This window comes from Euwallacea fornicatus, chromosome 29 (genome assembly GCF_040115645.1).
Source record: "Euwallacea fornicatus isolate EFF26 chromosome 29, ASM4011564v1, whole genome shotgun sequence".
NCBI classification, from domain to species: domain Eukaryota; kingdom Metazoa; phylum Arthropoda; class Insecta; order Coleoptera; family Curculionidae; genus Euwallacea; species Euwallacea fornicatus.
In genome coordinates, this window is record NC_089569.1 from 1,571,597 (window position 1) to 1,598,484 (window position 26,888).

The 26,888-nt window shown below is 36.6% G+C and overlaps 5 protein-coding genes across 9 annotated transcripts; 4 read left to right on the forward strand and 1 right to left on the reverse strand.

The window, feature by feature from the left end:
• The first annotated feature begins 1,099 nt into the window (after nt 1–1,099).
• On the forward strand, nt 1,100–11,649 carry LOC136347642 (polyamine-transporting ATPase 13A3-like). Of its 2 annotated transcripts, none has more exons than XM_066297813.1 (18): nt 1,100–1,351; nt 5,191–5,288; nt 5,341–5,508; nt 5,560–5,618; nt 5,670–5,746; nt 5,804–5,960; nt 6,011–6,215; nt 7,224–7,422; nt 7,475–7,594; nt 7,645–7,826; nt 7,875–8,075; nt 8,947–9,135; nt 9,323–9,433; nt 9,490–9,703; nt 9,764–9,949; nt 10,112–10,260; nt 10,311–10,527; nt 10,578–11,649. In XM_066297813.1, the coding sequence occupies exons 1-18, from the start codon at nt 1,327–1,329 to the stop codon at nt 11,603–11,605; spliced, it is 3,585 nt and encodes a 1,194-aa protein (XP_066153910.1). In that variant the 5' UTR covers nt 1,100–1,326; the 3' UTR covers nt 11,606–11,649. The 2 variants fall into 2 exon arrangements, with proteins under 2 accessions (XP_066153910.1, XP_066153911.1); XM_066297814.1 differs by lacking the exon at nt 1,100–1,351 and adding an exon at nt 2,168–2,319.
• Nucleotides 11,650–12,900: 1,251 nt separating this feature from the next.
• LOC136347644 (facilitated trehalose transporter Tret1-like) lies at nt 12,901–16,673 on the forward strand. The gene is made up of 6 exons (XM_066297816.1): nt 12,901–13,143; nt 13,256–13,586; nt 13,706–13,823; nt 13,880–14,080; nt 14,485–14,621; nt 15,608–16,673. Exons 2-6 carry the CDS (start codon nt 13,533–13,535, stop codon nt 16,583–16,585), a joined length of 1,488 nt encoding a protein of 495 aa, XP_066153913.1. The 5' UTR covers nt 12,901–13,143; nt 13,256–13,532; the 3' UTR covers nt 16,586–16,673.
• Nucleotides 16,674–19,716: 3,043 nt separating this feature from the next.
• Spase12 (Signal peptidase complex subunit Spase12) lies at nt 19,717–20,464 on the forward strand. Its single transcript, XM_066297779.1, has 3 exons — nt 19,717–19,889; nt 19,943–20,089; nt 20,153–20,464. Exons 1-3 carry the CDS (start codon nt 19,857–19,859, stop codon nt 20,258–20,260), a joined length of 288 nt encoding a protein of 95 aa, XP_066153876.1. The 5' UTR covers nt 19,717–19,856; the 3' UTR covers nt 20,261–20,464.
• On the reverse strand, nt 20,460–21,662 carry mRpL44 (mitochondrial ribosomal protein L44). Its single transcript, XM_066297778.1, has 4 exons — nt 21,463–21,662; nt 21,171–21,407; nt 20,608–21,120; nt 20,460–20,552 (listed from the first exon to the last, which is right to left on the reverse strand). The coding sequence occupies exons 1-4, from the start codon at nt 21,536–21,538 to the stop codon at nt 20,470–20,472; spliced, it is 909 nt and encodes a 302-aa protein (XP_066153875.1). The 5' UTR covers nt 21,539–21,662; the 3' UTR covers nt 20,460–20,469.
• A 197-nt stretch (nt 21,663–21,859) lies between these two features.
• Nucleotides 21,860–26,767, forward strand: LOC136347625 (TAR DNA-binding protein 43-like). 4 transcript variants are annotated; one of them, XM_066297773.1, is made up of 9 exons: nt 21,861–22,263; nt 23,149–23,330; nt 23,418–23,558; nt 23,698–23,905; nt 23,993–24,146; nt 24,399–24,490; nt 25,161–25,367; nt 25,430–25,614; nt 25,670–26,767. In XM_066297773.1, the coding sequence occupies exons 1-8, from the start codon at nt 22,020–22,022 to the stop codon at nt 25,609–25,611; spliced, it is 1,410 nt and encodes a 469-aa protein (XP_066153870.1). In that variant the 5' UTR covers nt 21,861–22,019; the 3' UTR covers nt 25,612–25,614; nt 25,670–26,767. The 4 variants fall into 4 exon arrangements, with proteins under 4 accessions (XP_066153873.1, XP_066153870.1, XP_066153869.1 ...); XM_066297772.1 differs by having other exon boundaries at nt 25,694–26,767; XM_066297775.1 differs by having other exon boundaries at nt 21,862–22,263; nt 23,161–23,330; nt 25,694–26,767.
• The last annotated feature ends 121 nt before the right edge of the window (nt 26,768–26,888 follow it).

The following is a 26,888-nucleotide window of genomic DNA, read 5'->3' on the forward strand; positions in this document are numbered from 1 at the left end:
GTGAGTTTCGTCACAGAATCGACGTTAATCGAAATTATTCTACTCCAAGGCCTGGCACAATCCCACGTTGGGTTAACAATCTACGAACAGGAGCTTCAATGACGGAAAAAAGCCTTCCGGCCCTCAACGTGTTGCGCACACTCCAGAAAACCTTGAAACTGCGAGCGTCAAAAATATGCATGTTAGAAGCTTAATTTTAGACACCCCGTATAATACTAAGACGTTTAAATAGAAAACGTGTAAACTTAAGATTATGTATTGACATTTATATTTTTGTAGGGACACAGAAACGTGTCTTAATAGACGTAGCAGGCATCCTTGTAATAAAAATGTATTTTTTTATTATCCAGCAATTGCAAGACCAATATTAGTAATTATTACTCATAACAAATGTTGAAAATGGCCCCCGTTCATCTCAATATATCTCATTCTTTTCTCCACAGAAAATCGTGCATTTCTACGTCCCTGTAATCGCGCATCGATTCATAAAAATCCATTTTTCTGGAAAACGGTCCATCCTAACAAGACGAAGTAAGAGGACTTTTTACTGAAAAACACTTGCGAATCAGTAATTCGATTTCAAAAATGAAGAATTGTCGCAAACAAAAAAGTTAAGGCAAGATTTACGTGGAAGACGTGACGCCCCTGACTAAAATTTGCAATTATTAAAACAAAGAAAGTTTTTCCGACTAATTAAAGTATACCGAATTTCATAATTTTGACACAGACCGTTTTGAAAATATTGCGAAAAAAACATTCTCACAGGTCCTTTAAAGGGCTCTAGCCCCTTTAAGAAGCATTTTTCGGGGTATGTTTATGAGAACTTTTTTTATTATTTTAAACTCTAGAATCGCCTCCTAAAATACTTCAACGATATCTTCGGACACCCTGTATAGTAAGTTCGGTGGCCACGTGGAATTTATTGTTTTTCTAGGGAAATCCTGAATGTGTTTTTAAGGAAATTTGCACCACTGAAAAGCACAGAACGGAAACTCCTTTTCCCTTCTAATATTGACATCTTCATTGCACACTCCCCTCTCAGTGACGGTGACGCTCATTAACATCGACGATTAGCCGCTGTATTATATGTTATATCAACGTACAACACCGTTAGCATTTAAAAGCGATGCTCGCATACAGAACCATAACGTGCCGGGCATTTTTTCGCAAAACACCTCGAGAAAGTGTACATACCCGTGATTGCAAAATATTTCTCGAAAATGTCGCAATTTTAACGTTAATTACTTAAACAATTATTCCGACCGCCGATTGCAGTCAGTAATTTTGAAAGAGAACCACTGTGAAGGCGCGCGATATTGGTGCGGTATGGTTAGTAATTTCAATATTCAAGGTGAGTTTGAGATTTTTACTATTTTTATTGGACGAAAATGAGCCCAAATGCGCGCTTTTGGTCTTCACAAAGCTGCAGGTCGCGCATCATTAGCTAAGCTAATTAGGAACGAGCCTTGAGAGGTAGTCGGGAGAGAGGAAACGTCATCAATTTTTTTTTTAATCAAACATGTTTTATTTATGAAGAAAAAATCCCTTTTACGTACCTGCTTCGCCACAGGATCTGCACCACGTGAAAAGTAGTGCTGTTATGACTCACTCATAAGCGCAAGTTTCCCCGTCCGTACACGTCCAGACAAAGTCTGCAAAAACTGTACGTTACACTAACCCCGGTAGTGATAACCTCCGTGACTTGTCTTCGAACACAGGCCGATAAATGGTATCTTCAGTTCACTCTTTGATTTTGATTAAAAACCAGGTTCTGAAACCTGATTAGAACCAGAAAATATCGGTTCCAATGGTTTTGGATGAGTCCCTGTTGATTGGTCCAAAACGCCTTAACTGGAACTTTTGTTATTTTGCTGGCTTTTACAGTCGATTTTCTTGTTTGCGCACCACAAAGATAAAATAAATGAACGAACTCAGCAAGAGATTTAAACCACTTTAGCAACAAAGTCAAATGAAAAAATACCATCAAGATAATCCCGTGCGTTATTTTCAATTTTCCATACAGAGTTCAATAAATAAAACCGCAATCTCTTTATTGCCAGCGATGACATTACACCTGCTAAGCTCAGCTATGCTGATATAACACACGCTAAATCCAAATAGCATTAACTTTAATAGCATATACTATAAAACTGCGAAAGCAATTGAAATTTTTGAGAGAACGAGTGGGTTGTGTGGGGGTTAACGACACCACAGTTGATGCTAAAGGGCTGAGCTGGGGAAGAGTTCGTCTGGGACTCGTACAAACATATGCAAAGGTTCTTTACTAAGGGGGATAATAGAAAATGTGTGATGCTCAAGGTAAATTTTATGTTTTATTTAATGTTAAAGTACTTGAATGGAGGTATAATTAAGGGAAATTTTATCGAAGCAAAACGCTGAAAATAAAACTGAGTTTAGGGCTTTTTTAACGGTAATGTCGAAGATAGAGTTAATTTTATCATAAAAGCTTTAAATAATCTAAAAAGTACCTCACCACATTTTACATCCGACGATCGCTCTTCGACCCTCTCGCCTCTCCAATCAATTCGCTGTTTAACACGGTCCGATACTCTTTATCCTGAATTCCATCATGTAGTCATTTAGAAATATGTTTGTCAAAAGTCAAAGAACCGATTGAATCATCGAGTCAATTCGAAGATAAAGAAGACTCTGCGTTAATGTACGTGTGAATTTTCAAATTTTATTTCGTTCCAATATGGAGTACGCCAATGGTGCTGACACAATTAGACGACGCACCTCTCTGCGGGACATAATTTTGAATTTTCTGCAAAATGGCAGCAGTGACAGCTATTGAAATTGCAGAAACGAGATACGCGCTTTTGATTGGACAAATTTCAGAATGCCGTTTCCTACGAGACCGAAGCGGCTGCATACGTCATTTTGTAAAAAGATGGCGTTAGTCTCGCCTGAAGTTCTTGAAAAATTCAAAGACTTTGAGATTTTGAAGGAAATTTAATGAATAAAAAACCATTTAGTAATTTTGAGACAATTAGTATCTCAAAATCTGGGCCACCCTGTATTTTTTGCTGCAAACTGCTGGTTACTTCCTTACTTTGTGAGTACAAACAGATACAAAAAAATGAACGTAAAACCTCATATTTGAGCTGATTTTAAATTAATAGTTATTTAACAATGAATCGGAAGACAAATTTTATGTAGCTATAATTTAGTGATGATTTTGTTGCTTAAAAGTGCATTTCTTCGCATTATTATTTGTAAATACTTTAGGGGAAATTTCGTTCTGCCGTTTCTATCATTCATGATGATTTTCAGTCGACAGCGGTCCCCTTCCGTGATTCCGAAACAAAAACGCCAATAGCATAGGCAATAACGCACGTGTACCTTATTGCATTATACAACACACGAAAGTGTTCCTCGTGATAATATTACTTTTATGTAATTACAACATTCTCGAATACGCACACATAGAAATTGTGTTTGCAAAAGTGAAAACCTTAGTAAGATTTTTTATAAACATTAAAAGTTTTATTTAACTCTATCGAATTTAATCAATTAACTAATTGGTCCCTCCACCATTTAATCGGCTATAATGAAAATAGGTGATTCTTGAAATCATGTTTACAAAGCAGTTGGACACATAGTGCCTGTTGGGACGTGTATTTCATTAGACTTAAGTCAAGGAACGTTATTGTTATTAAATTTTTATTCACGTATGACGTCAGTCACCCTTTTTAGGAACTTCACCGGCACCACATTTTTTGCTCTTATTTAACGATTTTTTTAGTTGATAAATCGCTCGTTTTTACCGATAAACTTTAGCTATAGTTAGGAACGCTGTTGGTTATTTTCGCGTTAAAAGTGTCTCCGAGACTGAGACCTCAAAGTGGTCCGAATGCGACTGTCGAGTGCATAACTATGTTGCCGAATTATCACACTTCAGCTCTACAGGGAAGATCATACACACTTCTGCTCCCTTATGCCAAATTAATTATTGGCAGTACCAATGCACGATGAAAACCGTACGTAAGACAATACGTATAAGCACCTCTTATCTGAAATTCCAGAAAATTCACACGCAATTTGATGGCAACAAATTAATCACCGTTGTGGTATTTTTGTCTGCCGTAAAATCAAATCTGAGATAACTGAAATCGCAATCAGGAAATGTCTAAAACACATACCAGTTTGAAGGCACAAAAGCTCACATTTACGACCTTGCACTTGGTTTTCATGCTAATTGACCCTACAGACTAATGATAGCAATAATTTTGCGTCACACAGTTCTTCCTGTCACATAATTTCGCATGTATTAGGGTCACTCGGTAAATTTTCGATATTATTAATATTAATGATGGAGGTGCGGATCATTGCTACAGGCGAGTCATTATAGTGAAAAAAAAGTTGTAAAAAATTATTTTGAAACTCATTATTTACCGATACAAATCCTATTTAATTAATATATGATCATTTCCAATATCTACCTATCAATATTCCTTACAAACTACGCATTTATATCAAAAAATCCATGTATATACAGGGTGAGTCGGGAGGATCGTGCCAAACTTCAGGAGCGTGTTGTACATGAAAAATAAATGTAAAAAAACTCAAATGTTGTTATCCGATTTTCGTTTTTTTACAAGTTATAGCGTAAATAAAATTAAAACATAAAATTAAAAAAATTTATAAATTTCATAAGAAATTCCATAAATGAACGTTTGAATATCATAGTAAATGTTCAACAATATTGCCATTAACTTCTAAACATTTTCGGCTTCGTCTATGAAGAGCATTCGTTGCGCTCCTGATTGTTTCATGTCTTTCTTTAATGGCAGCTGCAGCATTTCTAATGCGTTGAATTAGTGCATCTTGAGTGTCCACTTTTACTCTGTACACTTAAATTTTAAACCAACCCCACAAACAATAGTCTAGTGGTGTGAGGTCTGGAGACCTTGGAGGCCAACTAATAGGGCCACCACGACCAATCCAACGTCCAGGCACGTTTATGGTAAATAGAATCCTAGTTAAAAAATCTTATTTACGCTATAACTTGTAAACAAACGAAAATCGGATAACAACATCTGAGTTTTTTACATTTATTTTTCATGTACAACACGCTCCTGAAGTTTGGCACGATCCTCCCGACTCACCCTGTATATATATATATTTTCAATTCGTTACTGCCACTGAATTGTACTATACACATTTCAGGTGATAATTTGACAAAAAACAGCAAAGCAAACGGAAAACCTGATAACAATAACGATCATGGATTTCAGTACATTAATTTTGGTGAAGATGATCAAATGGTAAACTTGTTTGCGAACGTCTGTTTCTTCTTAAGGAACTCTAAATTTGCAGGAGATACAAGGGTTTGTCATCAGTAAGCTGAAATGTAACATTTGCGTGATTCTATACTTGTTAACAATGGGAATATTGAGACTTATCTTCCACTGGTACCCGGTCCTGCACCTGAAGGCCACTCACCGGAAGTGCGATTTGAAGGTGGCCGAAGAGTTACTAATAAGGGTATTAGAAAAGTTGTAAAATTTCAATAAAAATTAGAACCACAACTTCCAGGACATTTACAATGGGAAAACCAGCACGCACTTCGTGAAAAAAATCATTAGTCTAAGCAGGTACATATAATACCAGATCCCCGAAACACATAAAACTAAATCAATTTTCAGCGACTCTTTAGAAGGAAACTATGCACCCAACATCAAAAAATTGCTAAAATTCGGACTGACTGATGGAAATACTAGAGGTCTGTGGAACCCCCAATCAATAGCCCCCTGAAAGCTAGTACTTACTCCTGTTTTAGAAAAATACCAAATTCGCGTCGTGAACTGCAAAAAGCTGACCTACGTTTGGGATGAAGACAAAGAAACGTTTATTAAGCTTGCAGGCCTGGAAAACGGGATTAGTCGAGCTGGATTGCACCAATTCAAGGGCCAATCCAGTGAGGAACAAATCCGAAAGTGAGTCCTTTAATGTTTTTCTCTGGCAGAAATTACAATTTTTGTTCCAGACGAATAGTCTATGGTAACAATGAGATAGTAACACCGGAACAGACAGTCATGCAGCTCCTGATTCTGGAAGCTCTTACGCCCTTCTACATGTTCCAGTTATTCAGTTTATTGGTCTGGCTGGCTGAGCAGTACTACTACTACTCAGTTGCCATCGTCATAATGTCGGTTTTCGGTATATCTACCTCAATTCTGCAGACTCGGAAGGTAATTTATATTCAGATATAAACCACAAATATCGCATACAACGAAAACAACTAGTTATCAGACATGTGATTTCAAACGTGCTAAATTTTGTTATCGCCTTAAGTGACCCTTTAATTTAGTGGCAAAAAGCAGGAAATGTTTCTCGTGTATTCTACCAATAAATACTAATTATTGTAATCAATAAATGCCATGGAAGGAATTTTTAAAATATCAAAGTTCAACATGGTCACGATACTTTCTAGATATTCCTCATTCTATTCCTTTCTCGTAGTTGCACATATTAGTTATTTAAGTGGTTGTTATAAACAATAATTATAATAATAGAACTTTCGATTTTTTCAAATTTAAGTAGCGACAAGAGCGCGATAAGAATTTACTTCAAATGTTCTCGCGCCACGCTGCCTCAATTCCCTTAAATTTTCCCAAAATCTATAATTTCTATTAAAACAGAGAAACGGCAACGTTGCTTTGAACTTTTTTTTTTTTGAGCGTTGACATTAGACTTTAACAGCACGGCCATTATTCTACGCTGAGGGTTGGGTAATACAAGCGATGAATTTATTCTCTTCAGATTCGGACAGTGAGATCACCGAAAATGATGCGACTAGACGAACCGTGTATATTTAGTACGACATCTCTATTAATTACGGCAATCTCTGATCAAGCCGAGATGTTTTCGTGTTTGTGAAATGAGGAAGGGAAATTCAAGATGGCAACCTACAATGCATCAATCGCACACGGAATTTCTCAAGTCTTTATAGAACAAGAGTCCTGCACATTGCAATTTTGGACGGGCAACGGTGCCACGTGAAGAAAAAACCTTTAGGTCCTGCATCTTCCACGTTCAAGTTGCTTTTAAACGAAAAAAAAGATGGCAAAAAACATCATCTCAGCATCACTAAAACCGGATATAGTGAATTATCGGTTTTTCTATTTAAAACGTGAACTCAAAACTGTGTTCCAGTTATTAAATCAGCCATCGTGAAACAGTTCTTTCACATATTTCAGAATCAAAAAAACCTCAAAGGCACCGTCAACTTCACGTCAATGGTGACCGTTCGTAGAGAAGATGGAATTTTCGAAGAAACCTCCACCACCTGTTTGGTACCTGGTGACGTAGTTGTGATACCTTCGCAGGGGTGCGAAATGCATTGTGATGCTGTGCTGTTGAACGGGAATTGCATTGTGAACGAGAGCATGCTCACCGGTAAACTCTTGCGATTTTTTTTGTTCGGCAGTACTAAAAAAGTCAATTAAAGGTGAATCTGTGCCTATAACAAAAACCCCGTTGGACTACCACGAGATGCCTTACAGTTTAAAGGAAGACGTTAATCACACTTTATTTTGTGGCACTAAAGTGATCCAAACAAGATCACACGGTAAGCGACAATATTCTCAAAAAAATAAATAAATGAAATGTATTTGACAGAAAACGGAAAAGTCTTGGCGGTGGTAATTAGAACCGGATTTCTGACCACAAAAGGGGAGTTAGTGAGAAGCATTCTCTACCCCCCACCGGCCGACTTCAAATTCGACAGAGACAGCTACAAGTACATAGCAATTTTAGCTGGAATAGCTGTGCTTGGGGTCATATACACTGTAGTCTCTAAGGTAGCTACAGCGTCCATTTAAAATGAAATATACAATTGAATATTCCAGTCATCGAGACAAATAGACCCTGCAGACATTGCCATTAAGGCCCTTGATATAATCACTATTGTCATCCCCCCAGCCTTGCCAGCAGCCATGACTGTGGGCAAACTGTTCGCTCTGCACAGACTTAAACTATCCAAGATTTTCTGCATTAATTCCAGAGTGATTAACGTATCTGGATCTGTCAATTGCATATGCTTCGATAAGGTAAAGTCTATACAGGGTGTTACCTAAGTACGGCACGTAACTTCGGGAGCGTATTCTACAGCTAAAATAATGGTAATTTTGTTATATAAACTATATCCCAAAAATGCTTCGTTGTGGAAATACAGGGTGTATAAATTTCTTTAAAAAATTACAAGTTTTTAAATATTTCCGAAACTACTCGAGTAATGAAATTTTGCAGGGTTCGAGAGTTAGCAACGGTGCGTCTTTTACGCTAAAAACAGTGGCTGTTGTGTAACCAGTGGCGTGCGGACAGGATAATTGCTGAATATTTTGAAGGAAAAATGTGGTACGCCACTGTTCTTTTCCAATATTTCCTTCCTTTTTTAATTATGTGTTCGATTTGGAAGAAGAAAGGTTTCTGGACTTTTTTTCATAGGATACACCGTTTTCGAGTAAGTAAATAAAAAACATTGTAACTAAATTTTTTCATCCTTTTTTATTATTCTTAAGAGAAGAAATTCTTGTATGAAAATATGAATTTTTTTGTTGTGTACTTGCCCGTTTGGTAGCGAAATTGTAGACGTTTCACTAGTCACTAACATCGTTTATTATCTGTGCATGAAACATTAGATTTCCGACAATAAAATTTTCACACCCTGTATTTCCGCAACGAAGCATTTTTAAGATATAGTTTATATAACAAGATTACCTTTATTTTAGCTGTAGAATGCGCTCCCGAAGTTATGTACCGTACTTAGGAAACACCCTGTATATCAAACTCTTTGTAACTTTGCCAAATAGATAATTTGCATAGAAACAATGAAATCAGAGTAGATCTCTTGAATAATTATCTTCCCGACAAAGTTGCCAAGATATTGATACATTCGACTTCAAACAACGTAAAATTTAGACTGGAACTTTAACTGAAGACGCATTGGACATGTGGGGCGTGGTTCCGGTAGTAGAGAAATGCATCGAGAATCCTATAAGGAACGTTGAGGTATTAACCAGCAGTGCCGACCTGTTTCGAGGAATGGCAACGTGTCATTCATTGACCGTTATAGAGGGGAAAATTGGGGGAGATCCATTGGATGTCAAGGTACTGAACTATAAAGGCAAATATATTATAATATGGTCAATTTTATCTGGAAAATAATCCCGATGAAAACCTAGAAGGAAAGCTTTATTTAATCGACTTCATGAGAATTCTTTTTTTAATAACTTTACTCAGCCCTCGATTTCCTTGTACTAAATGCGCGCATTATCTTTAAACCGGTAATTTTTAGATGTTTGAATCGACGGGATGGATTTTCGAAGACAACCATCTTCCAGGGAAAAGCTATGGTGATTTTGTGCCTGCATACATCGTAAGGACAAGCCAAATGAAAGAAAACGGCGTATGTCTTAAACTACCGTAAACTAAATTTCCTTTCGTTATCGTAAAATTTTGCAGACTATCGACGAAATCGGCATTGTCAAGCAATACCACTTTTCCTCTACTTTACAAAGAATGTCCGTGATAACCAAATCACCTGGAAGGGGTCAGTTTGAAGTGTTCTGCAAAGGATCGCCCGAAAAGGTGATTTCATTGTCTAATAAGGACTCCGTGCCAGAGGGGATATATAGAACTTTGAATAAATATACTGAGCAAGGATACAGAGTTATAGGTATTGACAAAATTTATTTGAAGATACGGGTAAAATATTATCTTGCAAACAAATACCTAGGTCTAGCAAGTAAACAATTACCTCAACATTTACTTTATAAATCAATAAGCAAATGCCACAGAGACGATGTGGAAAAAGATCTTGGATTCCTAGGACTGTTGGTGTTCGAAAACCGCCTAAAACCTCAGAGTGAAGGTGTGATAAAAGTTCTCAAAGACGCCAGGCTTAAAGTTATTATGATTACAGGTGAGATTTGCACATTGTACTTGTATTAGATGTTCACCACTAGAGCAAAAATTTATACACGTAAAACATCAGGTTACAATTGGACTAAAGTGAACTAAAATTGATGATTCAGACGGTTCCAAAGCGATAACTCAAACGGCAGATTTTCTGGATTAATTTTAGGCGACAACATCCAGACCGCAGTCACTGTAGCTCGAGAATGCCACATCATTGACGAATCCTGTACCGCCATAGAAATTTACGCAGAAGAACCCACAAAACAGAAATCTGCCATTATTAATTATCTGGCTTTAAAGAAACCGTCTACTCAAGTAAAATTTGACTATGGCAAAGTAGCACAATTCACCCCTCTTTTTTATAGAGTTACACAAATGGAAAAGTCAAAGATATAGAATCTACAGGCGAAAATAATCGAAAATACAACTTTGTGGTTAGTGGTCAAAGCTGGTCGAACGTGGTCAAATATTTCCCGGAATTGATCCCGAAAATTATGATCAAAGGGGCGGTTTTCGCCCGCATGTCTGGGGCACAAAAGGCCCAATTAGTGGAGTATTTGAAGAATTTGGGCTATTACGTTGGTAAGTGTTAATTATTTTAATGAAAGTAAAAATAACTAAAGTCTCTGAAGCTATGTGCGGAGATGGAGCTAATGATTGTGGAGCCCTTAAAGCAGCCCACGTGGGGATTTCTCTCTCAGAGGCAGAATCCAGCGTGGCCTCTCCTTTCACCTCTAAAGAAGCGAACATTTCCTGCGCTCCCAAAATCATCAAAGAAGGAAGAGCCGCCTTAGTCACATCCTTCGGAGTATTTCAAATGATGATCTGCTACAGCTTAACAGAGTTCACTTCTGTGATGATTCTCTATGCCATAGACACCAACCTGAGCTCCATGCAATTCCTCTTTATCGATGTATGTTTAGTTTTAAACTTCGCAGCCACTTTTGGACGAACTCAGGCCAATACAAAACTAGCAAAAACACCTCCTAGAACTAGCCTTTTAAGCTTCGTTCCTCTATGCTCAATAACATTATTCATGCTCCTTGCAGCAGGCTCCCAACTCTTTTCCTATCATTACATCCAAACTTTCGAATGGTTCCACTCTTTCGAGTACGACCCTAGTGAAAGCGGCATCACCACCTTCGCTCCCTCTTTTGAAAACTACGCCGTATATTGCACCTCAATGTTCCAATACATCATCATGGCCATAACGTTTTCCAAAGGAAAACCTTACAGGAAAAACATCTTCACCAACTTAATTTTCATTTTTTGCCTCCTGAGCATGACAATCATTTGCGGCTATATGACTTTATTCTCTGCTGACTGGTTCGCAGAGGTGATGGAGCTGCAAATGCCCACTGAAATGGACGGCAGGTGGATGTGTATTTATGTTTCTTTGGTGACGTTTGCAGCTTGCTATATCGTGCAATGTTTCCTGGTAGAGGTTGTGTTGGAGAAGTGGATAGAACCGGCATTCAGCAAATGTTCAAAAAATAGAAAGGAACATGTGGATGTGGCTAAAGAGTTGCGTAATGACCCCTTATGGCCACCTACCAGTAGGGAGTCGCTGAAGTTCATTAAAATCAACGAAAAGATGAATGGGGTTGATAATGTAGGGTTTGTGGAAAGTGATGGGGAATTTAAGTGTGTAAAGTTGTAGTTCGTTTTGTTGAATTATTTTAAATAAAAGAATTGTTGTTGTTAGCAATGTGTGACTTAATTAATGTCGAGATAAAATTTTAAAAAAGTAGTTTCTAACACAAGTTAAGAATTTTCAAAAATTAGATAAAAATGGCAACTATTTTTTAAACCCTTCTGGTTAATTCAAATTCACGCGCTAGTTCTCTCTTTACAAAATTGTGCAATCTGAAATACTAAAATCTATAGTTAAAACAGAAATAATAGAGATAATGCACCGGGGAAAAACGTGCCTTCGTGTATTAAACGCCCATGAAAAATATTTGGGAGGATTTTTAAAAAAGATAAATTTTAGTAAAATGCCTACCATTGAATCCTACATCTGATCCTTCTAATCATCGGTTATATTAACTTACTGGTAGATAAGAAATGTAGGTGTCTGCGTGATTTTCAATTTTGGCTAGAAAATTATTAACTTAAACTGAGAGAAATAACAGTTAAATTTATTACTAAATGGAACAGGCACATGCATTTTAGATTCGCCATTCTATCAAGAAAATTACTAATCCAGTCTAAAAGGAATAATAGTTAAATTTGTTAGAAATAAAACGTGCATATGCCTGATTCGCCAGTATATCAAGAAAATTGCAAGTCTTAAAAATTATTAAAACAATATTTGATAAGTAAGAAATACATATTAAAGCCGGATTCATATAAAAGCGAAAGGAAGATAGACAACGGGGGAGATGGGAAAAGAATAATTGTTAGTTTTCTTTGCCCTTTTTTTATAGTTTTATCCTATTAGCGCACAGAGAACATCTTTCGATAAGGTGAACAGCTAGAAATTATATCAATACAAAGTCTACAGGGGAAAATCCCAACGGCTAACACGCCAATGCTAATAGTAGGTAATATTTGCCAACTACCTTACCCGCAGTTCATGCGAGCATCAATAAAACAGCATCGGTTCACGTGCTGATGGAAACCATTATGTTGGAATTTGCAACCTCGTCTTGACTCTCATATCTTTACTTTTAGAACTCACAAAAGTGGTATCAATAATAAATTATGACGAAATATCACCTTGAATTATAAAAATTGATAATGAAATTGTTTCAAATATCTATTGCAATGTAATTACGAATATCTTACGATACTTTAGAATCCATCACATCATTATCTTCATGTAGAGATTAAAATTTCTATAGATTTGTTAATGGATGAATAAATTTGTAGTATTTTCAAAAGTATGAATAGAATGATCTTTGCTCACATGTTATATCTTTTTCCTAATCTAAAGTTTTATTAAAATATTGTAAAACATCTGACAGGTATGATGTGGTCCCATATAGCTGAAAAGTAAAATTTGTCTTGGTACACATTTTGGAGGTAGAACGCGAATTACGTAATTGACGATAACAGCAACCAAAATAAAATTGCGCAATCAATATTTTCAATAAGTACTTTCGACAAATTTAAATACCGAGACATTAGTTGTTTAATGTCCGGAGATGTGCGCACATATGAATAAAGTAAAGATCTTCACCCTGTGACAAAAAGGTATGCATTTTAGAATTTTTGGGTATCCAAAACACAACTTATAATAAAATACGTCTTAGGCTGCAGAACCATATAAAAAACTCTGCACTATTTCTTCACTAATTTATTGCAGCAACAACGAATTTCAAGGGAATGCATCATACACACATAAGCATCTGAAACGTTTCATTTAGTAAACCAACGTTGCCGACCATTTTACCATCACTGGGTACCACAATTCGGTGACTGGCATTCGACGATAATCACAAATCAAGTATGGTGCCGTAACGTAGGTGTGCCCAAATACATAGTCAAAAATATTACCCATGATGTAAGATCGATTTTAAGAAGTATTAAGTTGATTTTTGGGAAGATCTGGGGATACTCACCTGTGCTCTCACCGAAGCAGCATGAATGGGACTGGTGGTAATGGCAAGAGAAGCAGGAAGTCGGTTCCTTCACAGGTGAGTTTCTAATGACACTGAAACAATAACTATTTTAAACCAACAAATTGATCGTAACCTTTAAACATTCTTAACTGTAACCTAAACTTCCCTAACTAACAAGAACATTTCTCTCACAGATCACCCTTGCATTACTGGCCAATTTTTCGAATATCTCCCCGGGGATGAACATGGGATTTTCTGCAGTTGCCATACCATATTTGCACCATTTGACTTCAAACCAGATTTCCTGGTTTGGTAAGGTCCATAACCCTTATTGCAATAACGACGTTTTCGTTTTATCCCTCCTTCAGCCAGTATAGCCTCTTTAGCCACTCCTATAGGCTGTATGGTCTCAGGACCAATAGCAGACCGATTCGGCAGAAGATGGGCGATTGGGGTCGTCAACGCTACGACCCTCATTGGATGGAGTATAGTAGCTACCGCGTACTATGTTACAGATCACCAATATGAGATTTTGTTATCAGGGAGATTTATGACTGGATTAGCTGCAGGTGAGTAATGTAGAAAATTTGGCATTCAGTTTGTGAGATTTTAAGAATTACACGGGCGTTTTAGACTTCACTCGAACTAAGTTTACTTTTCTGATTTACAAGAATATTTGTAAACATCTATTCGGATACTAAGAAAATTGATTGTTCATAATGTGTTTCATAAGAATTATAATTAGCGGATCTTCCCTGAATTCAACACATTTACCACCTTGTATTTAATTTACAATAAGTATCTCTTGACTTAAAACACATAAAAGTAGGTCTATTAACGCGAGAATGTATGAATTCGGGCTGTTACTTTGCAAAAAGGTGAAATAAGAGTTTTAATTTACAAACAAAATCTACCTGTACGCATTTTGAATTCTTTACATAATAATTGATAAAGTATCTTTTTTTATATATAGGTCTATGTGGCACTCCAGCAGCCATTTACATGGCTGAAGTAGCCAGCTCTGAGCTCAGAAGTGTTTTCACTACATGGGTTTCATTGTTTTACGCCATTGGGATCTTTTTCGTCTACGTTTTAGGGCTAATTTTACAGGTACGAATTTGGAAATTGAAGTAAAAAATAAGTATTACCATTTCGTCAACGTGGATCTATCAAATCAAATATTTCAAATCCTTTCATCAGTATGAAATTTTCTTTGGATAAAATACGATACATCGAACTTGATTTTAATTATTTAGGTACAACTGCTGACAACTCAATTTCCACTGGAGAACTAGAAGTACAAAAGTTCTTTGACCATGAATCAGTGTGAAGCACCTGATCCAACTATTTCCACCTCTCTCCCACACATAGAAAGCCATAATACAACAATAAGTCTTTCTCTTTCACAGGTTTGATTTTTACGTCAATGCTGTAATCGGTCGGTCCCAGTAAAACAAAATCGAATCAGCTTCCGGTCTTTGAACCAATGTCAACAGACGAAAAGTCGATTCAATTTTGATTAAATAGGGCCGATTACTTATAGAAATTATCCCTCTCTTACGCGCTTAGTGCCTTTTCTATCCGACTCTTTCTAGTTTAATGCAACATACATACTTTCAACAAAATTTAGCACTATCTTTGTCTTGTAACATATGAGCCTGATAAATTGAATAAAGAAAGTTATAGCCTCGATGCTTAATCTTACTTAAAGAGAAGAACGATAATGCCGAATGTCCCGTATCGCAGGGTGTTTCCGGAAGTTTCGCGCCAAACTTTTGGAGTTAATCCTTAGGTCATTTTATCAAGGAAAATTCAGGTGAATAGCAGTTCACAAACATTTAGCTTCTCAGATATGGGGTGGTAAAGTTAATTTTTCAAAAATTAGGATAGAACATTCCGGAAATTCTTTATAATACTGCAAGGCATCCCTTACTTGAAGATAGCAAATACTTAGGAACTTAGAAAGACAGATAATGAGTATTTTCTTCGAAGCATTAAATAGAAATTCAAAACTGAAAATAAAACTATTCCTGGTCATTACTAATACTACAAAAATTAATATTTTTAGCTAAACTAAAATACAAAATTTTTTCCAGAATAATTGGGGCGCCATATGTTTGATTGCAGCCGCCTTCCCTATCTTTGGCATGACATTCCTGCTCCTCTTCATCCCCGAGTCCCCCCCCTGGCTCGTAACCAAACGACGTTTTGACGAAGCTCAGAAAAACCTTTGCAGACTGTATGGCACCAAAACCTGCAATAACGATGTGAATGCCGAACTGCAAGGTCTAATCAAGCATAACAGGCCCAAAGACAAGTTACAGCAGAGTACTCTTCCTCAACAATTCGTCAAGAAAGTGAAAATGTTGATGAAGAAGAATTTCTTAAAGCCTTATTTGCTGGTGCTTACCTACTTCTTCTTCCAACAATTCACTGGTATTTTTGTAATAATGTTCTATGCAATTGATATTGTCAACGCTGCGAAAATCGAGCTAGATTCATATATCACTATAGTGATAATAGCGCTAGTGCGAGTAGTTGGGATGGTGCTTTTGAGCTTTATCAGCAAGCATATTGGCCGCCGGCCCTTGAGCTTGACCTCAGGAGTGGGGATTACTTTATCAATGATAGGCCTGGGTAGCTATATTATGGCAATTCGAAATGGTTTGATTAGTGCTGAGCAACATAGCTTTTTGTCAATTATTCCTCTTCTTTTCCTGATCTTCTACTTCCTGATTAGCACTGTAGGGTTCTATCCTTTGCCTTTTGCCTTATGCTCAGAAGTGTACCCCAGAAACATAAGAGGCACAGCAGCAGGAATAAGTACAGCCACAAATTTCCTCTTCAATTTTGTGATTGTAAAACTTTACCCCACGATGGTCGCGGGGCTTGGTGATTGCGGGGTATTCTACTTTTACGGGGCAATGGGACTGTTGGGCACGATATTCGTCTTCTTCTACTTGCCCGAGACTAGGGGGAAAAGCTTGGAGGAAATACAGGAGTTTTTTGGGAATAAGAAGGAGAAGGATATGAATCTGGAGCAGGCACTGAAAAACAAAAATGTTGATTTATGAGTGAGTGCGTTTATACCATTGACGTATCTATAGTGATTTGCTACATTTTATGTATGATTTAAATTGCAAAATACATATTTCCATCTAATTCACCTTTTTTCTATTAATGAAATAGCAACATTTTTGCCTCAACAAGGTAAACTGGCTCACTAATTATTGCAAAGTATTAATAAAGGCACCAAATTGAAGGAAGACTTCGTTAGGGTAATTTTTATAATGTCGAGGATATGAGGAGATTTGCGAAGATTTATCACAAGGCCGAGAGAGCATAGCAACATAATTTCGGCTACTTTTTCATTTTGTTGTTTATTAACGTATAAATCAATTCTAACAGTGAACGTATTTCGGGTTTTCAGTAAAGCCGGACGTATCAACAGGTGATCATTAAAAAAAGACCTTGTGTTAAGCACTGAACCGTATGGCTAAGGTGCTGATTAAGTCACTTGCTATTTACTCTAGACACTTTTTGGAACCTTGATACATCGAGAGCGCTTTATTCGTATTCTCAACAATGATAATTGTTCGTTTAAACGACAACATTAAAGGATCGAATGCGAAATGACCTTTAGGAGTCTTTTTGGTTAGATTTAAAAGACCTTGCTCGAGGAGATTTGCAGTTGTTGTAACCAGTGGAGATCAAGTAAAATCAGATACTAGTTATGAGGGGCGTTTTGGAACACCGGAAACGGCACCAAGGGCGCGAATTTTGCCCTTGGCGCGCTTGTGGTTATCGATTATAACAGAATCAGCAATTCACTAATGGTTATCGGCAAGGTTCTATACATATCGTCGAGAATATTTGACGCAAACGCATTATGGCTATCTGTCCACGGTTACAATTACGTGCTTATATTTTATACTTTACAAAGGTCTCTGTTATACATATGTAAAGCAAGGAATCCCTTAGGGTTTAATGCTCACAAGCGCCTAGGGAGGTGAGCAATACTTATGATAAAAATGTCACTTCTGGATACCCAAAAACTCTAACACAACAGCGCTGGGTCTTTATATGTATTTCTGTAAAATATTTTTTATAACGATCGGCAAATTGAATTGGGTAAAATCCTGATTTGAGTCATTTCATTGTTTCATAATAGAAAATCATTCAATGTTACATTCTGACTTATAAACTTTAATATTACGATTCAGATCCCCTAGGAGGACCGATTGCAGCCAACAATTGCCGAGATGAGACTAAAATTGGTCCTATTCTTGGAACGGAACGCCGGCACGTATGAGTACCCTCATATGTGGTCACCACATACTGTGCCGGCATATGTGATTTTCTCCGACAGATTAGAAAACCATCCCAGACCGTACCAGTCTCTTTCTGCGACAATTGCAGATTTGAACCCGAAAGGACCAATGCGCTTGTTCGGAAGAATTCTTGAGCTATTGGAAATCACTTTCCTTACAATATGGAACAAACTTAGTATAAGACGTCATGATAATATTTCTTCCTTGAATTTCATCGCAATTGATTAGTCAAAAAATTAGCGCTTTGAAGAAGACAAACCTGTAAGGAACAAAGCTATATCCACGTCTAGATCAATCAATTCATACTATTTCTTCTTCATTGCGCATAAGACGACCAATCATGTCTTTAACACAACTACATCAAACAATCTATGCGCCTGAAACACTTAAAATATTAACTCCTTGACTTAGGATATGGTTTCTGGTAGATGAATATAAATGCTATCTAAACATTATCTAATATATTTTTAGTTTAATAGCCAATTTTTACTGTAAAACATTCCGTGATTGTATGAGCGCACATGGTCGTTTTTCAAGCCAATATTGGCTTTTACACCAACGCCGAAAACAACGGTATTACCTTAGGACCTGAGATGAAAAACTGAAACCAGTAGATGAGAGTTTCATGTTCTGAGAGTACTATGGGCGATAATTCAGATCTTTGTATAGATTTCTTGTATTTCTAATACAAAAGCAAATTATTCGCTTAATTTTTCTCCACATTAATGAGTCCAAAATCCGAGTTAGTAAAAAATGTGACTGGTCATTAATTGCCCAAAATAGCAAGCAATAGTGCTAGCAAGGTTCGTTTCTTTAATAGCCACTGTAGCACGGACTCCAGATCGAGTCAAGACTAAGTGCGATACGTTACTTGCTTCGCGTCTCTCAATAATTTCAAACCTTTGTTAGCATAAAAATCAAGTCAATGTACGCAGCTACCACTTAGGTGTATGGCGCTCGACCACACATAGTCGTCGAAACACGCGGATACTACCGCGCGTATTAAAATCAAATTTGGCAATATCCACTTTTATAACTACTACCTATCTGAAAGTGCGCGTTATATAGAGCGTTGCAGTTTTCCGTTATTCAAAACAGTAAATAGTGATTTGTGCGGAAATGACTGTAGTCCTAAAGTGTGTAGAGTAGCGCAGTAAAAGGGCTGATCATGACAATTTACGGAAAATTAGTTCAGATCATTTTGATCGCCCGGTTGGTTCCACAGAAGATATGGTGGGCACCTGAGACAGTGGATAAGTTCCCGCAGAAGCTTTGAGCTGGAAAACTTTATGATACGGTACAAAATGACTACAATTTCTTAATGGAAATTTCTTGTCATGTAGTTACCTATAGAGTCCAATGTACGAGTCTCTAATAGTCGTTTTGAGATAATAAAAATATTATTTTTGAGCATGTAAACAGTCACTGTGTAATTACATATGTGAAATGATCGTAAATATTTCACGGAAGCAAATAAATAGAAGGTCCTATATATGAATATTATGTGTAAATAAATCGTTTTTTAAATTAGATAATCATTACCAACCTTGATAACATAAATTCCTGCATTGAAATTTCAGAAAACGGCGTCTTAAAAATCCTAAAAGGTCGTTTCAAAGTGCCTAAACTTAAATTTAATAACGTTATCTATGCAAATCCAAATTGCGTGAACTTGCCATTATTTAACCGATCGTCTTTTATAATTATCAAAATCCTTATAGTTAAGCTCCAAAGATGCACATTACTGGACATTTAATAAAATAGAGCTAAAGACAAATGTGACGATCTTGCAATGTAATTAAAGCAAATCTTTTGATCATTTTTAAAATTCAATCGTCAAATTGGCACGAAACAGTGACAAATCATTTGTAAGGTTATGAAGATCCGTTTAAAAATTTAATACACGTCAGTAGTTAAAGGAAAACCAAAAATCTGAGAAAAAGTCACACAAATTTATTAACAGTTACTTTAATTCAGTTATCCTATATAGCATCCCAGGATCCTATATCTAAATATGGAATTTATAAAAAACATTCCTTTGCATATGGTAGATTACAATATTTTATTTCAAGAAATCGGACTAACAATGCCACTTTTTAGGACTTTGAGGGCCAACATAAAGCAGAACGCATGTCCAGAATAATAATAACCCTTTTCGGAATAGTGGGGCTTATTTGGGGATACATTATCCAGCAGTTTTCCCAAACTGTGTACATTTTAGCTGCAGGATTCTTATTAGCCAGCATTGTATGTGTTTCCTTCTTACTTGCCTTAAATGGAACATAATATTACAAAATCCTCGTTTTTCAGCTAACTATTGTGCCTTGGCCATTATATCGAAGAAAACCATTGAACTGGCAACCTGCGAGGAACGGTGACTCCTCTAATGTTAAATCTAACATTAGAAAAAAGAAATAAGATGGTTTATTATTATTATTGTTGGTATTTACGCCAATATTTGCATTTAGATTTTATATTTGCGTTAATTCAAATATTTCTATTTTTATTCATAAACCTCAAGATATAAATTCCACCAAAAGTTATCATTTTTTTAATTTTTTTTTACTTTACACTTGATTAATTTATTTTTAAATGGGAAAAATAAAACCCAAAATCATTCAAGTTCTCTATTTATTGACATAACTATAAATCCTCTGTAGTGCATTTAATGCAGCAGTGTCTTTGGCAATTTTTACATTTTCTCCCCATCCTGCAAAAAATATTGTTATCCACACAACCAAAAAAAAAAAAAAACTAAAACCTACCTAGTCCTAAACAAGACTTGTCTTTAGCATTATACAATCCCACTTGGTAATTGGCCAAAATTGTATTTATGGCACTTTGATTGCACAACCTTAGTTCCACTTCAGATACCCCTTTTTCTTGCAGCAATTTGATTAAATATTCATAGGGTTTCTCAGGTGTCCATATGTCATAAATGTCTTTGCCATTCATTTGTACAATAACAAAGTCATTTACAAACTGTTGTACTCTTTGAAAGTCAGATGACACAGATAAAGCACTGACAATAGCTTTAAAAGCATCAGCTAAAGTTTTGGTTTCTGGAGGATATTCCTGAGACTTCACTAGGTCTCTCATGCCTAAATGCTTGGCTATATGAGCTAACATTTCATCTGTAGTTAAATGGTCACAAACAGCTTTAACAATATCTGTAGGGTATGACTTAGAATATGCTTCCTTAATTATTTTGGAAATTAATTTTAAACCATTTTGGGATAGTTCATAATTGTGCTGTAGTGGTTCAAATGAGCAGTCACCTAATTTATTTAAAGCTAACAATAGGCAAATTTCTGAAGGAAAATCTTACCTGATTCTTTAGATTTAAACTCTTGCATATTGGCCCATTCTCTTTGGACAAAAGCTTGCTTCAAAAGTGAGTTGTCAAATTCTTCTCCTACTCTTTTAGCGAAACAGCATAACTCCACATCATAATTCCACTCTAAATAACTGGATCTGGGACTCTCAGGATCAGGACCAACTTTCTTACGCCGGGCGGCCAATTGTTTTAATGTTGGTGCTACCCATCTTTTTATTTGCCGAGTATCTTTAAGGCGAGATATGGAAAAAATATGAATGAAAGAAGAATTGAGAATATTTACCTTTTCTTAAGAAATGCTGTACTGTGCGTGCTAAAACACAGTTCGTAACGCAAAGAGACTGCCTTAAGAGGGCCATAATATTGAAAATTACGTTTTATAAATATAGCAAATTCGAAATTAACTCTGTTATACTTTATACTTATCCTATAAGTTTATTTGTTATTAAAAAAAATATTTAAGTTAAAATTGGGGTTAAGTTGAGTAATTGGACAAATTATATGGTTTTCAACTGTCAATGTTTAGGATATCACTTTTTATTCTTGTTTACGACAATATTAAACAAGGAGAAAATTATACTTAACATTACGTCTAAGTATATAATAACTTCCGTAATGCGCAATACACGGAATCACTCGCTGTCATTGACGTCACTTCCGCCTTCCCCCTTCATCACAAAAATTGTGCATGTCTATGCGCCATTTTGAAAACTTGTTCGTCGTTTGATAACTTTGTGACATTGTGTGGCCCTTTTTGCGTGAATTTTCCTGGTATCAGGCGTTTTCAAACGCTAAAACGTTGTGCGAGAGTGTCTGGGGGTGGCTGAGTTTGTTGAGAGGATGTCTATTGAGTATTTGCAAGTAGCTGAAGATGAGGGAGAGGAGCCCATAGAGCTGCCGACCGAGGATGACGGCACGTTGTTGCTGAGCACGTTGGCGGCTCAATTTCCGGGGGCCTCGGGCCTCAAATACCGCAATCCCGAGAACAAGTCTGTGAGGGGCGTGCGACTGAGTGATGGAAGGTTGCACCCGCCCCCTGATGGGGGTTGGGGCTCGCATATTTATTACTGTGTGTTTCCCAAAGGTTAGTATGGTCAGGTGAATGTATACCAGTTTGATTTGGGTTATTCCGTGTCGTTTCACACCTCGCTGAGCTGAGCGAGTTGCCAGGCTTGAGCTTGAGAGAGTCGGGGATTTGATTTTAGTGGCTACAGAGCAGCAACTTTGGGGGTAAGGTTTGGGCTCACAGCTAAAATGTTTCCTTCAATGTTATTGAAAATTATTATTAATAGATGTTATTTTAGTTATTTATTTTGTTACATGTATATAGTGAAGTTGCTATACCACATACAATTGCAAAAGTAGAATTTAAGTAAATCTTGTATCATTTGGTTAAATACAGTCAGCATGTTGTAAATCATCACCTTCTGCCCAAATACTTACTTAACTCGAGTCCAAACCTTACAGCTTATCAAATGTAGAATGGAGGGTGAGTACCCATATCCATTGAAATTTACTGCATGGACATGAAATTGGGGTTAGAGCTAAGTTATACCAAAATAGTTCAAAAATTTCTGTCATAAAAAATTTACAATTTACTATTTTCTCTTATATGGCATTGGCTCAATGCTGGTAATTTATTGTTTCTACATGTTATGTGTTAAAACCAACATTGAGTGCTGAATGTAAGCAGGTTGTGCGTTTTTGACTGAAGTTTCAAATGAGATTTTGCTTCAAATGAGAAAATAAATGACTTTAGATCTCTTCAACTTAGTGCTGGGGTAATTAAAAAATATACAGTGCTAAAATGAATCATTGGCAAAGGAACAAGGAATGTGATACTTTTTACCAGGTATTACTCCTTTGTATATTGAAAAGTCTAGTATAGTTTATGAACACTTCTATGCATAAAAACCGCAATATGCCTTGGAAAATAGGTAGGATCTGGACTGACATCTGCTACTTTAAGTTTTCCCTACAGAGAATAAACGCAAAAGTGATGATAATCTCGAAAATTCGACGGCCAAAACTAAGCGCATGGAAACAAAGTTGAGATGCACTGACTTGATAGTACTGGGTTTGCCATGGAAAACCACAGAACAATATTTAAGGGAGTATTTTGAGACATTTGGGGAAGTGTTAATGGCCCAAGTAAGTAGGTGTTTTCCCAAAACATTAAGAAGTACTAATCTTAAAGAATTTTTTTATAATTATTTCATATAATGTTTTTAATTGTAGGTTAAAAAAGACCCAAAATCAGGGCAATCTAAGGGATTTGGATTCATTAGGTTTGCCTCTTACGAATCACAAATGAGAGTGCTGGCACAGAGGCACATGATTGATGGTAGATGGTGTGATGTTAAAGTCCCCAATTCAAAAGTGAGTTGTAACTACAACTATGTAGTTTCTTAAATAAACTCCATCCCAGTATCTGTAAATTTGATTTTACCCTTTTAATTGGATAACTGAAAGAGTATCTTTTACTTACTTTTGTGGGCAATAGTATTTAATTTTATAGGAAGGTTTAATACAGCAAGTTCCTTGTAAAGTGTTCATTGGACGATGCACCGAAGATTTAACTGCCGATGATCTTCGAGAATATTTTGGAAAGTTTGGAGAAGTCACTGACGTATTTATACCAAAACCTTTCCGTGCGTTCAGCTTCGTCACGTTCCTTGATCCTGAGATTGCTCAAAGCCTCTGTGGAGAAGACCATATCATTAAAGGTCAGTTACGTGTTTTTTCAATTTATTTTGTTGTGACAATTTTTTATTATTTTCTTTTGTGATAGTAAATTTTGACTTTCAATACAGGGGTGTCGGTTCATGTCTCAAATGCCGCTCCCAAATCAGACACAAGGGCTTCAAAGCATGGGTATGACCATAGAGGGGGAGATATGAGATTACATGGTCCAAACAGGGGCCCTCCTGGAGGGCCTGATGGTCCGGGAGGGATGTACCCACAGAGGTGAATATTTATGGGGAAATGGATAAAAAATTTTCTTTGAAGGATGTTTGAATTTTAGTTTTTGTTCTTTTCGGAAATTAAAAAAAAAACGTCCAACACTACTTGAAAATATCCATGCTCATAGTACTGCTTGTGACCACCTTTGTTCTTTACTTGCAGGTTTCCCATGCATGTAACATGTTTTCTTTTTTGTCTTTAAATTAATGTTTATTTATTACTTTTGACACTTAGAGTTATTTATATATTTTCTAGATATAATGGCCCTCTGGGTCCAAATCAAGGTAACTGGGGCAATCAAGGAGGTCCCAGAGGAAATCTGGACATGCCTAACTTGCAGGCTTTAGGTGAGTTAGAAATTTACCAGTGGTGATGGGCCATAAAAGTTGTTGATTTTTAGTGCAATTACTGGCACCTAATTCCTTTCTCCCTATTGTTCCCAGTACCAATTCCAATGTCCGACAAAATCCAGGTAATTCTGTGGGAAAATCCAAAAGAGCCCGAATTGTTTTTAAAGAATTAAACATGAATTTCATTGAATTTTTAGGATATAGAACAAAACCAAATAAAATTCCAACAGAATCTAAGAGCTGCTTTGGGTTGATATAACAGTAAAGTGGTGAAGGTCGATAACTCGGAGCATTAGTGGCGCTGTTTTTTGTTAATTTGGAATAAATGATTTTAGTCTTTAATTTATTTTAATTGAAATTAAAATTGAAAATTGAACTTTTAAGAGATACATTTCATCCTAATCCCCATTGTACTGGTCTTAAAACGCTTAGTTCCTAAATTGGTTAGTATTATTATTTGAACAAGTGTGACTTGCCTATTGGGCCTTATACTCCATGTAAGATGCTTATAAAGACAAGTCATAGATTATAAAACAAACTCATAGTACCCATTTGTGATTCATTATATTTACTTGTGGGTTTCCCAGTATTGCAACAAATTTATTAATGATTGAGAACAATCATAAAAAAAATGAAGTAGTAGATTTCAACCAATATCCATCATCAGGCATCACCAGCCAAGGCGGCCAAAACAACAACCAGGGCGGTTGTAATCCCTTAGGACTGGGTCTAAATTTGGGAGCCCTACCTATGAATCCAGCTCTGGTTGCTGCAGCTTTGAATCAAGCCAGTTGGGGACTAATTGGGAATCTGCAAAACCAGCCTGAGCCCAATTTTAACCAGGGTTTCAATAATGGACCAAATAATAACACTGGTATGATGTGCTTGTCAAAACTGTGTATATATATATATATTTATTTGTTTGTTTATTTGTAGGTAATAATCAAGGGGGCGGAAACCAAGGTGGTGGTGGCGGAGGTCCTGGTTTCTTGAATTGGATGTCTCAAGGTGGTAGTGGTCCCGGAGCAGGAGGCGATGGAGGTCAGGGAGGTGGCCAATGGCCTGCCAGACCGCCACCTGGTCAAAACCAGGACAAGGGGTTTTTGAAATATGATTAAAAGGCAAGTTACCAGAAGTATCGACGGTGTTTGGTGGCCAATAACTTATAAATTCCAGGTTCTAGAATAATTTTATTTTCAGGTACACACAACCAAGTGAACGTTCACCAATAGTTCAAGATACTTCGCAGAATGAAAATCGCGAATTATTAGTACCTAATTAATTGATTAATCAAATTTCGCTTTAGAACGAAACGAAAGAAACGAAATTTAAGCAAATCATAAGGAAGAACCTTAAACGGAACAATACCATTTAATTTATTGCGGCAACAATTTTGCCTATGTTAACATTATTGTTAGCTTAGATAATCTGTGATACGAATTATGTTGAGAAAATGTATGGGAGGTATGAATATCTGGAGTTAATTAATTGTGTGGAATTGATGATTTGCTTAAATTATTGCAAAGATTGTTCTCTCTTATAACAATAAGAACTCCCGCAAACGGACAACTGGGTCCCGCCACCGAGTAATTTCGTGATATTCTGTTGAAACGAACCCTTGTCGGGTGCGTGAAGTGTCATCCACTAGAATTACCTCTACATCTACACGAGCAATTGCAATGAAGTCGACCACACTGTGGTACGAATACTTGTGCGAAATATTCTGATAATCGATCGGTATTGGGTACGGAGATATGTCAGCGTCTCCGTTAAAGCGGCCTGTGTTGCAGAAAAATTAAAATATTTCCTTATCAGAGCCCATTTTTTTTTAATACTTGTCATTGTCTTGTCTTGCGCACAACCGCTTTATGGCGTTACTGAAGAGTACATTAAGATTGCTAACACAAACAACCGGCTGGCGCGACGTAGTGATCTGCCTGTGGGAGCCTTAAAATGTGTGTGATGTGAAATGTATTTGCCCTTTTTAAAGGACATTTAAATAACAGACAGATTTATTATAATTGAAGCGAATATGTAGTTACTGTGTGTGTATCACATTTTAGTGTCTAGAGTGCTATTTTTCTCTATTATATTTAAGTGCAAAAATGGAAAACTGTATAGTAAACCGGGAGAAAGAGACGTATACTAGGAGAGTTGCATTATTGACACCTGGAATGGACTTTATAGATTTAAGTACATAGATTTTAACTGGTGTTGTATGTTCAATAACTGTAATTGAGACCAGCAAATAGATCTGCTGAAAGTGAACATAAAGATTTGGCGTTTTATTTAGGCTAAATTAGTGAATCGTGGTTAAACTTAATTAATCTAAACCCAACCCTTTTAGATTTTGGCGTCTATGCATTATACCTTGCTCCGGCAATACCAAGAGGAT

Coding starts and splice junctions, on each gene's coding strand:
- LOC136347642 (XM_066297813.1), top strand. CDS start 1,327: ATGGTTAGTAATTTCAATATTCAAG. Junction 7,595..7,644: donor GATCCAAACAAGATCACACG/GTAAGCGACAAT, acceptor TGTATTTGACAG/AAAACGGAAAAGTCTTGGCG. Junction 9,950..10,111: donor TAAAGTTATTATGATTACAG/GTGAGATTTGCA, acceptor GATTAATTTTAG/GCGACAACATCCAGACCGCA.
- LOC136347644 (XM_066297816.1), top strand. CDS start 13,533: ATGAATGGGACTGGTGGTAATGGCAAGAGAAGCAGGAAGTCGGTTCCT. Junction 13,587..13,705: donor GGAAGTCGGTTCCTTCACAG/GTGAGTTTCTAA, acceptor TTTCTCTCACAG/ATCACCCTTGCATTACTGGC. Junction 14,622..15,607: donor TTTTAGGGCTAATTTTACAG/GTACGAATTTGG, acceptor AATTTTTTCCAG/AATAATTGGGGCGCCATATG.
- Spase12 (XM_066297779.1), top strand. CDS start 19,857: ATGGAATTTATAAAAAACATTCCTTTGCATATG. Junction 19,890..19,942: donor AAAACATTCCTTTGCATATG/GTAGATTACAAT, acceptor GCCACTTTTTAG/GACTTTGAGGGCCAACATAA. Junction 20,090..20,152: donor GATTCTTATTAGCCAGCATT/GTATGTGTTTCC, acceptor CTCGTTTTTCAG/CTAACTATTGTGCCTTGGCC.
- mRpL44 (XM_066297778.1), bottom strand. CDS start 21,538: ATGGCCCTCTTAAGGCAGTCTCTTTGCGTTACGAACTGTGTTTTAGCA. Junction 21,408..21,462: donor ACAGCATTTCTTAAGAAAAG/GTAAATATTCTC, acceptor CTCGCCTTAAAG/ATACTCGGCAAATAAAAAGA. Junction 21,121..21,170: donor GTTTAAATCTAAAGAATCAG/GTAAGATTTTCC, acceptor TAAATAAATTAG/GTGACTGCTCATTTGAACCA.
- LOC136347625 (XM_066297773.1), top strand. CDS start 22,020: ATGTCTATTGAGTATTTGCAAGTAGCTGAAGATGAGGGAGAGGAGCCC. Junction 23,331..23,417: donor GGGAAGTGTTAATGGCCCAA/GTAAGTAGGTGT, acceptor TTTTAATTGTAG/GTTAAAAAAGACCCAAAATC. Junction 23,559..23,697: donor TTAAAGTCCCCAATTCAAAA/GTGAGTTGTAAC, acceptor TTAATTTTATAG/GAAGGTTTAATACAGCAAGT.